Raw genomic sequence first — 15,287 nt, 5'->3', positions numbered from 1 at the left:
GGGTCCAATAAACTTCTCTTCAAAGCAATGGAGCGGGAGCTTGGAAAAGAGAAAGTAAAAGCGCAACCTCCCACCCCCCTTAGCAACCGGCACGCCAGGGGAGGGGGGGACAGTAGCGGTAGAACTTGCGCGCGCGCGTCGGCGGTGGCAGCTACACCGCCGCTCTTCCCCAGACGTCTCGTTGCAGTCGACTGAGCGAGACGCACGGCTCCGAAGCAGCCCAGTGATTCCGCGCCAAGCAGTTCGGGGAAGCGGCAGTGGGTTGACCACAAATATTTAGCCGAGCACACTTTAGAACTTTCAAAGTGTCTTCGGTATTTTTTTTAGGAAAGAAAATGCGCACTATCTGTCTCCCACAGCTGCGAACGTAATAGAGCGAGAGCTTAGAAAGCAGAGCGTAAAATTTGTAAACTGATTTTTGCGCAGTGTCTGTCTCCAACAGCTGCGAAACCAATAGAGCGAGGGCTTTGAAAGCAGAGGGTAAAATTTGTAAATTCGTTTTTGCGGAAAGGAAATGCGCCGTATCTGTCTCCCACAGCTGCGAAACCAATAGAGCGAGGGCTTAGAAAGTAGAGGGTAAAATTTGCATATTGGTTTTTGCAGAGAGGAAATGCGCAGTATCTGTCTCAGACATTCGGTGGACACCTGAACCACAGGGAAGGCTCGTAACTGCCCTATTGGAACAGTGTACACCTCAATCGTGCTTTAAGCTACGTGGCGGTAGTGACAGATGTAAGTACGCTGCATGCTTTGTCATTGGCAACATTGTGCCAAATACGCTGCCACCTTCCACGGTGGCAGGGTGGGTGGGGACTTTCATGTAGATATAAAGACAAGCGGGAATTTTTTATCACTTATGCGGGAGAACATACCGTTCCTCTCGCTCGTAACGGCTCCCAAAGCTGTGACAACCTCGCGAAATACTTGCGCAGACCTCGTCTTTGAGAACCAGTCATTGGTGCAGCAACTCGAGCATGTATCCATCTATTTCTCCATCCACAAAGCTTCCTTCATTAATCAGAATCAGAATCAGAATCAGTCTTTATTTGTTGATACATTTTGAGAGTACAGCATATTATGCAGAAGGAGGTCCCGAAGTCAGAGACTGTAATGGGACCTCCTCATTAAATACATCTAGTAAAACATTTAACAGCATACGACAGATCAGATAAATATACAAAACTGAATATACACGAATGGGATACAATTAAAGCAGACATATGGGAGAGAAATAAAAGCTATTAAAAAGGACCACCGAAACATATAAAGTTGTACATAACTAAGCAAGCTGATGTCATACTGAATTGTAATGAAGATCATGAAGCAGTGCAAAATGCATGTAGGAAGAAATGAAAACAAATTAATCAGAATTAGGGCTCATTGCCAAGGATTGATCGTTTAAAGTGTGCTTTAAAGTTGAAAATTGAATGAGCATTCTTTAGTTCTATCGGTATAGTGTTCCAAACAGCAACTGATGAGAAATGAATTGCCTGTTTCCCGTAATTGGTGCGTACTTTAGGTAGGACAATATTGTTATTGAGTGCAAACCGAGTTATGTCGGCGTTTACAAGATAACACTGTGGTATGACAATCAAGAACTGTTAGTGTTTTTAATCACATAATTAGAAGGCGTATGCGGAGGAAAAATCGGCCCGTCTTTGGGTGAACAGACTCCGAGAAAGCAGAAAAAAAAATGTACTTACGGCAACGAGAAAGATTCGAACTCGCGGCGGCGCGAACCGCTAAGATCGATGGCCACTGTTTCAGACCACTCGGCCATCGACGCTTTCTCCGTTAGTTGCCAAATCGGGAAGCGAAGAAATACCGCCGTACCAAACATCCATTTCTACAGAGAGCATTATATCACCTTTGGAAGAGAAATTGAAGCTTGGGTAATAACGTTAAGCTTTAAGCTTGCTGCTAGAGATCGATACATTGCTGATGGATTCATCAAAATATGACTTTGAAGACCTAGGATTCTCATCACAGTGTCTGGCTCTCATTCAAGATCGCCAAATGCTGTGAAGGCCAGCAGCATTATCTTATGTTGACGCACGTCATGAGCATCTTCCACTGGCATCAAATCTGATTCCATAGGCGTCTGCTGGAAAGTCTTTTTGCACTGCCGGTTGGAGGATATCTAGCAATAAATAACCCTCCAACATTCTAAAAACCATGCTCCATAGTTTCATGCAGTCGACAAATAAAACAATATGTGTCCTTCATTTTACAAAAAAGCCCTTGTCCTAACATAAGCATTTAATTCTAATGAATGCGTGTGTAAATTAAAGTAATTGATTCCACCGTAATCGCGCATATTTTTTACGTGTTTTTAGCATTCTGTCCTGGACCTTCACGCCACAGAGACCGGTACAATGGGATCTGAGGGAAAGGTTACACAGATCCCCATAGAATTTTTTTTTCACGAAATACACTGGTAAGACAGTCAAGACAGAAGCAGGCTTCAACAAAGCAGCAGGCTGAATACAGTTCTATGCAGTAATCAAAATATCCGCTAGATATTTGCGTTGTTGATCTAATTAATTCGGTAAATATCTCCCCTGCCTATATTGATATATAGTACCCAAGAAAAGGTCTGAAACATCTCGGAAGAAAGAAAACTTGGTGACCAAATATCGCAAGTATAGGTGAGCCAGAATCGGCTCCCGAAAGCCGGCTATAAAGAACCTCAGGTGGTCGAAATTTCCGGAGCCCTTCACCCCGGCGTCTCTCATAGCCTGAGTTGCATTGGGACGTTAAACCTCATAAACCAAGACCAAAAAAAGCCTCGTTCTGTGCACTATTTTCTATTCAAACCCCCAAATGAATACAACAGCAGTACTCGGCCGTCGGCGTAGCCTTTCAGCACACGTGTTTACTGCTAGCCTGTCGCTCTGTACATTGAATATAGTCATATTCACCCACTTTTATCCGTGCCTGTCACCCTTTGCTTCGGAAATCGGGGTCTTCATGAACATTCAACCGCTTCCAAATGCAAACACAAGCGCCCACATGGAACAAAAAAGAAGACCCAAGGAACTGATATGTGGCAAGCAGCAGCATTTCACGTGGAAGCGCGCGAGATTTGAACCACTGCTGCTAGGCAAGAAGGAAACTAATATCTCATCGTTGTAAATGAATTCACTTTGTCAACACAAAATACTTACGTGATTCGTCGCTCGGGAAGAGTAACCTGGGCCGCACACAGCCCACTGCTGGTTGCACCTGCCATCGCAGGGCAGTGGCGCATCGCTTAACCGGTGCACCACTGGGCCAAGAGATGTATGGGGACTCCCAAGGATCAAAGAATGTAAAGTAGAGAATGATCTTCAGCATACATGGTAATTAACCCCCTACGCTATCGCGTCATACCCTTAAGGCGGAGCTTAAGTGTCCGCTCCAATTCTTCCATCACTCTAAGTTCAGGTTACATCATTTCGGGTTTGTGTTTTTTCCTCTGCCTAAATTCTGCCTAAAATTATCTGGCTATATCCCCATCCTTGTGAAGCCAATCCTCTAGTGCGTGTATCCCAAACTCCAGTGTACAACAACGACCAACACTGGCTGTGACTGTCAACTGTTCACAGCCACTGCCTCCGTTTATCAACCAAGCAGCAATTTCAACTGCCGCAATGCCTATCGCCATTTTAACAGCCAATTTTTTTCAGTAATGTGAAGGTACTGAGAGAGAGCTGAGGACCTGACATTTACTGCACGTTGGTATAAGCTAACAATAAGAAGGGCAAAACGGGAATACGTTGAGCGAGAAATAATGCAAAGTCATGGTTCTGCATGCATTTATTTAACAATAAAGCGGGCCACAAGCTGTAATATACACACCATGATCGACGTTGCCAACTTTTCAGAACTCATGTTTGAAGTCTTCGTTCTTGTGCTGGTTCCTAAAATTCCGTGAAGCCAACCCAACACCTGTTGATTGAGCCACTTTGAAATAAACTGGCCTGTTTCTTGGTCTTCTATGATTACAAGACCACTTTTACGGTTACTGCAAGTCAATCCGTGTCAAGGAAGATCCATATCTCTCCACAAGTCCATCACGTCCGATCCTTCAGTTTTCTTCTTAATCCATTCCTTTGTCTTCTCGATTTGGTCGGGCATGAAGTGTGCCCTCCAGTCTCCAACTACGCCTTTCCGAATGAAGCCTTCACTCTCATGATACCCGCCTGCAGGAGTGCCAAACTCACGGAGATATTCTACAGACTTAAGAGCCTTTTCTGGAGGCAAACTGAGCAGGTCCTTTATTAGCGTTGCCATGCTGTCGTTAAACACGTCCTTCATATTTTCCAAGCTGCAGTTGTCGAGGATCCTGCGAAGTAAGGTCGAGTCTTTTCGAAGCTCTTTGCCGTATTCTTCTCCAAGGAAATCCGCAATCTTTAGGACCCAATTAGTTGTGTCTTTCTTCAACTTTTCGTAAGTGAAGAATAGAACGTTCGCACTGTCCCGGTGTTCGTACCACGAGTGGAGGTGATCGAAGTAGTCACATGAGATCTTCCCGTTGATGAACAGCTCATGGAACCTAGCGAACGAGACATCTTCCACAGATTTCGGCGTGAAGCCCTTCATGTGGTAGTAAAAAGAGACGCAAACGTCGTAGGGGTTCCTGGTGACGCAAAAATACTTCGCATTTGTGGAATAGGGCGTCCACTGAAAAGGCAGGTGCACCTTCAAAAGACCCGGCCTGACCATCTTCTCGGCCGCTTCTACGCCCATCATCTCCAGGAAAGGAGAAGCAAGATAAAAGTCCAGCGCTGTTTTTGGGGGGTCGCCCTTTTTCAGAATGTTGAGGACAAGGTACTGAGTCCAAGTAGTTCCACACTTTGGATACGTCGCAATGAAAACATCATCCGGACGAGGCGTGTACGAGAACACAGAACGTAAGTTGTCCTCGTGGAAAATCTTGTGCATCCAGAGACCGTCCACATATCTGTAAGATTCTAGGTCCATCGCTGCTTTTATTTTGCGCTCCTTTCTAGAATCTGAAAAAAAAAACTAATGTTAAATAAGCAGTTAGAGCCTTCCGTGACGAGTGTCATGGATCACTAGCGCTTGATGAAATTTGCTTCTGAATCCACTGAAGCGCAGTGATAGCAGCCATTTATCTCTTGTTCTATACTCTAAATAATAGCAAGATTTCATAAGTATGTTATACTGGAACCTGGTGCGTTGTTATTAGCATTTTGAGCTTCGTTATTCTCTGAGAAGAGTAGAGACAATAGCCGCCATCCAGTGCTCGCAAATTATAAGCAATTATGAAGGCCATCACGTCAAAGCTAGTGCAGCCTTACTAAAGAACGGCAAAGCAATAAGTCATTCATCAGGAGCATATAGGTTTTATGATGTGTACTGACACCAGGAATGGCTAAGAATTTCAAGACAGTACTATTGTTAAGAAGTATGACTCAAACACTGGACATAAGCGTCATTATTTTAGAACACCGCATGTTGATCAAAAATGTTTTGGACTTAGCTAGAATTTTATAATAACTAAACTAGGAGCCAGAGCTGTAGGTTGCACACCATGCAAAAAAAGCCGATGTCAGGTCTGCAAACACATGGAAACCACGGCACTGGCTAAAAGCACCCATTCAAATTTCAAGCATTCTATCCGGGAAGACCTGAATTGCGATTCCAGCAACGTGGTTTACATGCTCGAGTGTGGCGACTGTCGAATGCAATACATAGGCCAAACAGACAATTCCTTCCGTTTCAGATTTAATAACCACCGCTCACATACCCAATCCCTCCCCAACCTCCCTCTTTCGAAACACCTCCGCGAGAAAAGTCACGAGTTTGACAAACTTAAAGTAACAATACTACAGAGTGGCTTCAAAAACACTCGTGAGCGCGAGCAACGAGAATCATATTTTATTTTTAAATTTAACACAGCGCAAAATGGCATTAATGAAACTTACGGCACCCTCACCTCTCTTCCGAGGTCAGGGGCCTACGAAATTAAACAAAGCAACACTGACTAAGTCGTCTGAGGTCACACCCCTTTCTGCATGCCACACCTGTGCCACACCTGTGCCGTTTCCCCCCCCCCCCCCCCGGGTGTGCTCACCTTGTGGTCACGCGAATGCCGCACAATTTCTTTTTTTTTTTTTTTTATTTTTTCCTTTTTAATTTTACTATGTAAGCTCACATTTTTTTCTTATATTTTTTTCTTTTTTTACATTCCTTCCAATACTTCCCCTCAACCAGGGGTGGGTGCACTATAGCTGGGTGCGAAGAAAAAGCACTACTTTAAAGGTTTTCTTTTACCTATTTCACTTTTTTTTTTAGGTTTCTTCCTTGCTCTGTTCATTTTCCTTTTTTTTCTTCTTTTTTTTCTGTTGTCTGCTCCCTCTGTTGGAGGGTCATATTTTATTTTTTTGCTCTCGCGGCCAGGAGAAGGAACAAGTTTTCGCATTTTTCTACGAAAGTTGTTGCACGGCCACGCACCTGTCGAGCACCTCCCAGCTGGACACGACTGTCAATAAGCAAGCCTGTGGTGCTTAACAAAGCAGAGGCCGCATCTGGACGTTGTATTTTCTGACTGAGTACCTGTTCCTCGCACTCTTTTTTTTTTTTTGGTGTATGTGTGTGTGGGTCGCACTGCCTCTAATAATTTTTTATGCGTATTTTTCTGCTATGTGCTTTGTGTTTCCCACTTACCTGTTCTGTGCCCGCCCCTATAAAAGGGGATGCATTCACAATGTAAAATCACTCCTGAAGAAGATCGGTCTTCCGATCGAAACGTCGAGTTTAATAAATATGTTTCCTTTAACGAAGCGTATACTTCGCTATATATTCTTATAAGCCGTCTAGTACTTTACGCTTTCGCAACATATATATATATATATATATATATATATGCCCTGCCACATCCAACTGATCCGCATTTGTGGCGCCTGAACATGAAATACCCTGGGCTGGGCGCCTACAGAGGGTAGAGTCGTCCACTTCGGCTGAATCACTGGTCACTGCAAGGTTGGTTAAACGCATCTCTTTCTGCAGACCACAGACAGTCGTCATTCTATCTGACTCAAAGTCTACACTAGAGCACCTGCCACAAGGGACCCTCGATGATAAATTTAGCCTCAGTGTCCTCAACTGGCTGAGGAAGCTACAGTTGAAAGGGTTTCAAGTTTGCTTCTAGTGGCTACCATTTCAATTTGGGGTCACAGGCAACACGGCGGCAGACCTTCTTGCTCAAGTAGCCCGATCTTATCCATCTTCAGTGGCTTTCCCAGAGGCCGATAACTTCACTAGGCAGCTAGTGGCGCAACACTTCGATGAACATTGGCCACTTGTTCCGCTCCCTTCCTTTACACGAAGCTTCTCGAGCGACAGAGGCACTCTCTTGTATCGAGTGCGCACGGACTTTGCCTATACGCCGGTATGGTTGCACCAGATTCCCCACGCTATCTCGCATACATATGTGTGTGCACTGTGCTGTTGTGAATGATTTTAACCCTTTCGTTTTAGTGTGTCCGCGTTTTTCTTCCGAGCGTGCGACACTCCCGGAAAGCCTGAAGACACTGATCTCTCTCAGTGATGACGTCTTGTGCATCGTGTACCCTGGTGGCTCCAGAATTGAGTGACGATTAGTGTCCCGATCACTGCTGAAGTTTTTAGAGCAGACTTTTCTTATTGGTCAGTGGTAGGGATGCAAATCACTTAAATCAGTGACTCAAGCGGAGCAATTGCCAAGCTCCCTCTGTGAGGTTAATCCCGCCTGTATATTTATACCACCACCACCAGCACCACCAATACAGACGCTACTGTGTAATCGGCGCGCGCACAATTCTGGGCACTGAAACAATGAAAGTGGAGAAGAAAGGCTGTTGCAACTATGAGTATTCTTTACAAGCTTTGCTTGCACGCACTCAGCATTTTGTGGGTGCGTAGTGTCTAGAGGCAGTAACACTCAATGAAGTACTGCGTGAAAGTTTCTGAAGTGACAAAATGGGTACTCACGAGATGTTAGTCGCACCTTCGGAGCAGAGTTAAGTTGGCGACGCCTTCTCAAACACCCAGACTCCTTGGGCGAGTGTTCGAAGTGAGCAGGCGAGCGCCGGAATTCAGCGGCAAGAGGGAGAACTTTATCTAATCCGGTCTTGATAACGATGCTTGTGCGTAGAGTAAGGAATGATGTTAGCAGGACGATGATAAGACTCCTTTTGTTACCGACTTTATATCTTTAGCCGAGGTGGTGGTGAGCGCGCATTTGCTCTTCGTCTCACGCATCGTGCCAATGCAGAAGCCAACGCAAGATTACGCAAAACAGGGTTTTTATCAGAGTCGTGATAAGAAAGCATTTCCGACGTTCAGCCTCACAATAACGCAAGACACACGGGCAGCAAATGAGGCACTCTCTGCAAAAGTAATAAATGCTCTTGTCTGAAAATCGAGTTCGGGCAAGCTGGTTCACGGTCTTAGATCGTGAAGAAATAGTGCAAAATGGTAGGCCGGAACATACGCCACTCTTACAATATTACAATATTGGCTGACGCCCCTGCATATGCTGGCATTGCAATTCATCCTCTCTTGAGTAAGCCTCGTGTTTACGTCGAGGGAGCAATATTTGTTATATTAGGCTTAGGTACGCCTACTCGGGCGTAAAATTGAAGCTGCAATTTATTTAATTTAATTGCACTGCCTCTGAATTTTTCGATCCCTTTTTGCTTCTATAAATGGGAGCTTATAATATTAGCCTTGTAAAATATGGGAATCACATCGTCGAACTCACCTACGTACGAAAAAATCGGTCCTAATGATTATCCCCTGTCATGTTGTTTCTGTTTCGATTCCCACAGGCAAATAGTGACCACGTAATATATGTTTTGTAAAGGTCAAATGAGGCATACAAAAGCTGCTATGCTGTCGCTATTTCGTTGTTTTAGTTCACTTCGACGTAATTCAATGCAGTTTTTTCGCTTTGGTCGGCTCCAATACGCAATATCCAGTATTCCTTCCGCCGCCGATATAAAGTCCAAAGAGCTGATGTTTTACAGATATTTTTTTACTGCATTATGCCACCTTGCACAAGTCCGAAGGCGAAAGGTGTCTAACCAGTGCTTAAGACTCTCAGGGCAGCCAAAGCGCTGGTATCATAAAACCTCGTGATATAATAAGCACTGGGAGTCGCGTGTTCGCCTGAAACACCCATCGATACATGGTATTCAACGCTGCAACCCTCACAACGGTGGAGCCGCCGTAGACAAGGCGAAGGATTCCAGAGGTCCACACGCAGATAATGATGGTTTGGTTTATGGTTTATGGGGGTTTAACGTCCCAAAATGACTCAGGCTATAAGGGGCGCCGTAGTGAAGGGCTCCGGAAATTTTGACAATCTGCTCTTTTTTAGCGTGCACTGACAACGCGCAATACATGGGCCTGTAGAATTTCCCCTCCATCGTAATTCAACCTCCGTGGCCGGGATCGAACCCGCGTCTTTCGGATCAGCAGCCGTGTGCCGTGGCCACTGAGCCGCCGCGGCGGCTAGGTGTTTTTTTAATGAAGAGTAACTGCGTTTCGTTTCGAATCCCCGGTTACAACTCTGTTGAGTGATCGCTTTACAGCGAAGCGCCCAGAGGTGCACTTAAGGCGTTACTTTTGATAGTTTTTTTTTTTTGCCCTGGGATAGCATGCGGACTTCAGTGGTGGCACGCACACAGCACCAGCTCGATCTTCTCTGTCTTGCTAAATCTGTGACGATTCCTACGCTAGCCCCATGTCCACGGGCAACGACTGTTTAAGTAACCACCTCATATAAGATTCGTGTGCCTCAGAGTCTATCATTCTCTGGCTGGTTCTCTCCTAGAACATTACGACTATAATGACTGCTTTCATTTGCTTACATGATCATATGTACGAATCTTAGCGGAGATAGTTACTATCTCCTTTTAGATGCGGTTTTTCGAACATTTACGAACGTTTCTTTGTAATTTTACCTAAGCTTAATAAAAATCGGTTCTAATGTTTAAAAGAGCTATATTTTTAGCTCTAAAACAGGAGTATCTAACACCTTTGTTTTAATTTGAAAACCTCGGTTGCAACAGAACAGTGTCTTTAATAGAGTTTCTGTTTATAATGATCGTAACAGACGTTTTGCAAGTGGTGTGAAGGCACTGTAACGGAGCTTAACACCGGACCTTAAATTGCGCGGTGATGGGACTGAACTATAAGCAGGAAAAAACATGATTACGCATACCGAAGGATAAAGCACAGTGGGCACTCCGTTTAAAACCTTTATTTAGCAATAAAGTCGATCACGAACCTTCACATACAAAACATGATCAGTATTGCCTACTCTTATGGGGCTGATTGCAGGCTTGCTGCATTTGCTGCAGTTTAGGAGTTCCGCCTCAGTCGACCTGGCCCATATTCATAAACATAAACCAATCTCGAAATAAAATCGCCTGTTTCAACGGGGTGGTGTGAATCCTATGCCAGCTTTACGATTCCAAGTTGGTCTAGTCAAGGAAGGTCCATATCGCTCCACAAGTCCATCACGTCCGATCCTTCAGTTTTTTTCTTAATCCATTCATTTGTCTTCTCAATTTGTTGAGATGTGAAGTGTGCCCTCCAGTCACCAACGACGCCTTTCCGAATGAAGCATTCACTTTCATGATACCCGCCTGCAGGAGTGTCAAACTCACGAAGATATTCTACAGACTTAAGAGCCTTTTCTGGAGGCAAACTGATCAGGTCCTTTATTAGCGTATCCATGCTGTCGTTAAACACGTCTTTCATATTTTCCAAGCTGCAGTTTTCAAGGATCCTGCGAAGAAGCGCCGAGTCTTTTCGAAGCTCTTCGCCATATTCTACTCCAAGGAAGTCAGCGATCTTTAGGACCCAATTAGTTGCGTCCTTCTTCAACTTTTCGTATGTGAAGAATAGAACATTATCATTGTCTCGGTGTTCGTACCACGAGTGGAGGTGATCGAAGTAGTCACATGAGAGCTTCCCGTTGATGAACAGCTCATGGAACCTAGCGAACGAGACATCTTCCACAGATTTCGGCGTGAAGCCCTTCATGTGGTAGTAAAAAGAGACGCAAACGTCGTAGGGGTTCCTGGTGACGCAAATATACTTCGCATTTGTGGAATAGGGCGTCCACTGAAAAGGCAGGTGCACCTTCAAAAGACCCGGCCTGACCATCTTCTCGGCCGCTTCTACGCCCATCATCTCCAGGAAAGGAGAAGCGAGATAAAAGTCCAGCGCTGTTTTTGGGGGGTCGCCCTTTTTCAGAATGTTGAGGACCAGGTATTGAGTCCAAGTCGTTCCACACTTTGGATACGTCGCGATGAAAACATCGTCCGGACGAGGCGCGTAAGAGAACACAGAACGTAAGTTGTCCTCGTGGAAAATCTTGTGCATCCAGAGGCCGTCCACATATCTGTAAGATTCTAGGTCCATCGCTGCTTTTATTTTGCGCTGCTTTCTAGAATCTGTAAAAAAAAAACTAATGTTAAATAAGCAGTTAGTGCCTTCCGTGACGAGTGTCATGGATCACTAGCGCTTGATGAAATTTGCTTCTGAATCCACTGAAGCGCAGTGATAGCAGCCATTTATCTCTTGTTCTATACTCTAAATAATAGCAAGATTTCATAATTATGTTATACTAGAACCTGGTGCGTTGTTATTAGCATTTTGAGCTTCCTTATTCTCTGAGAAGAGTAGGGACAATAGCCGCCATCCAGTGCTCGCAAATTATAAGCAATTATGAATGCCATTCCGTCAAAGCTAGTGCAGCCTGACTAAAGAACGGGAAAGCAATAAGTCATTCATCAGGAGCATATAGGTTTTATGATGTGGGCTGACACCAGGAATGGCTAAGAATTTTAAGACAATACAATTGTTAAGAAGTATGCCTCAAACACTGGACATAAGCGTATTTATTTTAGAACTTCGATTGCTAATCAAAGATGCTTTCGGCTTTTGCTAGAAATTTCATAATAAATAAACTAGGAGCCAGTTTTTCACTTTTACTTTGCTCTGAAAAAAAAAAATAAATGCTTGACTGTTATGCGGCGAGTGGTAAATTACCTGTTGCACTTGTTCGGGTGAATTCAAGAATAATTTTCCTATGGAGGCACTCACGCATTTTAATAACGATACATTTTTTGCAAAGAAGGTGAAGTCACTTTTCATAAGGAATAAGTCGGCAGATTAAAAACGCCTGTTCTGGCGCCGGGGGATTCATCAATGGGAGGATATGTCTCCCCTGTCTTCGATGTCCACCATTTTGGAAAGAGGGGACTGCAGGCACACAGTATAATATATCACGGGCGAGAAGATATCGCTTTGTACTTTGAATAAGGAAAGGCAATGCTAGTTCAGTTGAATTCCTTTTCATGCATCCATATTGCCATTTTGTGTAGAAGTTATATCAGATGAAACATTATTTGTCAGACGAATTACCTTCTCCGCTACCTCTTCCAAAGGAAAATAGCTGATGTAGGATGGTTGTTTCCCGACTCAATTTTGCTTGTTTCTTCGTGCAATGTAAACACAATAACATAAATGCCCCGTTGCCCACTCATTAGACCTAAACTTGAATATGCATCCGCCATATGGGACCCGCATCATATTTACCTCGTAAACGACCTAGAAGCCATTCAAAACCGCGCTACAAGGTTCATTCATTCTTCTTACTCCTACGACGTCAGTGTTTCAGCCTTAAAAACCAAATCAGCACTATCGCCTCTTTCCGTTCGTCGTCGCATAGCCACGCTATCACCGTACCACAAGTTCTTTTACTCATCACTTAACCGTGCCCCTTATATCACGCCAGCATCATACATTTCCCACCGCACTAGCCACACGCTTCAAGTTTTTCGCCCACGTGCCCGAACTGTTACTTTTTCAGCCTCCTTCTTCCCACGTGCAGCTAAAGATTGGAACGGCGTTCCCCAGCATATCGTCGACATCACCTGTCGTTCATCATTTGCAAGCAATCTAAACAACATTTTTTGTTCATGATCACAAATAGCATTTGTCTTGTACCTTTTCTGCTAATCCCACCCCTTATGTAATACCCCGCGAGGGGTCTTTAAGGTAATAAAATGAAATGAAATGAAATCCGGTGGCGGCGCTGTGAGCGAAAAATTACCAGCATCACTCTGGCAGGTGGTGACCAGGCAGCAACCTAGGAGGCAGGTTGGCCACATAGGTCACGTGACCTTAAGGCGTCATCACAGCCTGTCCATCGGGTAGCGAGCAAACTGCCGACCACGGCAGGTAGCAGTTAAATTAATGATTGGTCGCTCGGGAAGAACAATCTGGGTCGCAGAAGGCCCACCTCTGGGAGCACCTGCCATTGCAAGGCAATGGCGCATCGCTTAACCACTGCACCACGGCGCAAGGAGGGGTATGGGGACTCTGAAGGATCTATGAATGTACTACAGTACAGAATTAGCTGCACCATATATGAGAATCAACCCGTTACAGTATCGCTGTTACCCTTAAGGCCGACCTCTCCTTCTTTCCTCCCATTAAAATTCCTTTCTCTATCTCTCGTTACCTTAAGACGGAGCACGTTTCCCGTCCAATTAGCACAACGTCAATGGCAAGCGCTAAGGTTTCACAATTATTCGCGCAGAATTTCTTGCGCAAAAACTAGGCGAGGCGATCGCGACCCGAAGATGTGGTGTGTTTCAATGGCATTCTAATATCTGTCTCTTGTTTTAGCATAAGAGGCTGTCAAAAAAATTGGTGACCTTCTTAACTTCATTCTCAAAAAAGGAAATGCGATGGAGTTTATGTTGCCTGCTAGGGTGTCTCAAATGGTTTTCTAAAGTTTTGGCGATTTTTCTGCCAAACCTCCTGATGGGACCAGTTTTTTGCCCTTTAGAATGCTCGGGTACCTTCAATTTAATAATCATATGGGATTGTTAATATATATAGATGCCCTACCGCATCCAACTCAGCCGCATTTGTGGCGCCTGAACATGAAATACCCTGGGCTGGGCGCCTACAGAGGGTAGAGTCATCCACTTCGGCTGAATCACTGGCCGTTGCAAGGTTGTTTAAACTTATCTCTTTCTGCAAACCACAAAGAGTCGTCATTCTATCTGACTCAGTCTACACTACAACACCTGCGACGAGGGACACTTGATGATAAATTTAGCCTCAGTGTTCTCAACTGGCTGAGGAAGCTACAGTTGAAAGGGTTTCAAGTTTGCTTCTAGTGGCTACCATTTCACGGCGGCAGACCTTCTTGCTCAAGTAGCCCGATCTTATCCATCTTTAGTGCCTGTCCCAAAGGCCGATAACTTCACTAGGCAGCTAATGGCGCTACACTTTTATGCACTTTGGCCACTTGTTCCGCTCTCTTCCTTTACGCGAAGCTTGTCAAGCGACAGTGCCACTCTCTTGTATCGAGTGCGCACAGACTCTCCCTATACGCCGGTATGGTTGTACCAGATTCCCCACGCTATCTCGCATACATATGTGTGTGCACTGTGCTGTTGTGAATGATGTGAACCCGTTGGTTTTAGTGCGCCCGCGTTTCTGGGTCGAGCGAGAGACACTCCTGGAAAGCCTGAAGACACTGAACTCTACCAGGGATGACGTCTGATGCATCGTGTACCCTGGTGGCTCCAGAATTGAGTGACGATTAGTGTCACGATCACTGCTGAAGTTTTTAGAGCAGACTTTTCTTATTGGTCAGTGGTAGGGACGCAAATCACTTAAATCAGTGACTCAGGCGGAGAAATTGCCAAGATCCCTCTGTGAGGTTAATCCCGTCTGTATATTTACACCACCACCAGCAGCACCACCAATACAGACGCTACTGTGTAATCGGCCCGAGCACAATTTTTTGGGCACGGAAACAATCAAAGTGCAGAAGAAATACTGCTGCAACTCATGTATTATTTACCAGCTTTGCTTGCACGCACTCAGCATTTTCTGGGTGCGTAGTGTCTAGAGGCAGTAACACTCAATGAAGTACTGCGTGAGAGTTTCTGAAGTGACAAAATGCGGTATTCACAATATGTTAGTCGCACCTTCGGAGCAGACTTCAGTTGGCGACGCCTTCTCAAACACCCAGACTCCTTGGGCGAGCGTTCGAAGTGATCAGACGAGCGCCGGAATTCAGCGGCAAGAGGGAGAACTTTATCTAATCCGGCCTTGATAACTATGCTTGTGCGTAGAGTAAGGGCTGATGTTGGAAGGCGATGATAAGACTCCTTTTGTTGCTTACTTTATATCATTAGCCGATGTGATGGTGAGCGCACATTTGCTGTTCATCATGTATCGTGCCAACGGGGAGAGAG

General features: G+C 44.9%; 2 protein-coding genes across 2 annotated transcripts; both read right to left on the bottom strand.

Annotated features, from left to right (window-relative positions):
• Window positions 1–3,780: 3,780 nt before the first annotated feature.
• LOC149332001 (sulfotransferase 1C2-like) lies at window positions 3,781–8,062 on the bottom strand. The gene is made up of 2 exons (XM_089555641.1): window positions 7,981–8,062; window positions 3,781–4,997 (listed from the first exon to the last, which is right to left on the bottom strand). The coding sequence occupies exon 2, from the start codon at window positions 4,963–4,965 to the stop codon at window positions 4,024–4,026; it is 942 nt and encodes a 313-aa protein (XP_089411767.1). The 5' UTR covers window positions 4,966–4,997; window positions 7,981–8,062; the 3' UTR covers window positions 3,781–4,023.
• A 2,176-nt stretch (window positions 8,063–10,238) lies between these two features.
• On the bottom strand, window positions 10,239–15,070 carry LOC149332000 (sulfotransferase 1C2-like). Its single transcript, XM_089555640.1, has 2 exons — window positions 15,002–15,070; window positions 10,239–11,456 (listed from the first exon to the last, which is right to left on the bottom strand). The coding sequence occupies exon 2, from the start codon at window positions 11,422–11,424 to the stop codon at window positions 10,483–10,485; it is 942 nt and encodes a 313-aa protein (XP_089411766.1). The 5' UTR covers window positions 11,425–11,456; window positions 15,002–15,070; the 3' UTR covers window positions 10,239–10,482.
• Between the last annotated feature and the right edge of the window lie 217 nt (window positions 15,071–15,287).

Source organism: Amblyomma mixtum, chromosome 8, assembly GCF_055824585.1.
Source record: "Amblyomma mixtum isolate Tamu chromosome 8, ASM5582458v1, whole genome shotgun sequence".
In the NCBI taxonomy this organism is placed as follows: Eukaryota; Metazoa; Arthropoda; class Arachnida; order Ixodida; family Ixodidae; genus Amblyomma; species Amblyomma mixtum.
This window is presented reverse-complemented; position numbering and strand designations above follow the sequence as displayed.

What these genes read in the sequence shown, in the direction of transcription:
- LOC149332001 (XM_089555641.1), bottom strand. Translation starts at nt 4,965, where the DNA reads ATGGACCTAGAATCTTACAGATATGTGGACGGTCTCTGGATGCACAAG.
- LOC149332000 (XM_089555640.1), bottom strand. Translation starts at nt 11,424, where the DNA reads ATGGACCTAGAATCTTACAGATATGTGGACGGCCTCTGGATGCACAAG.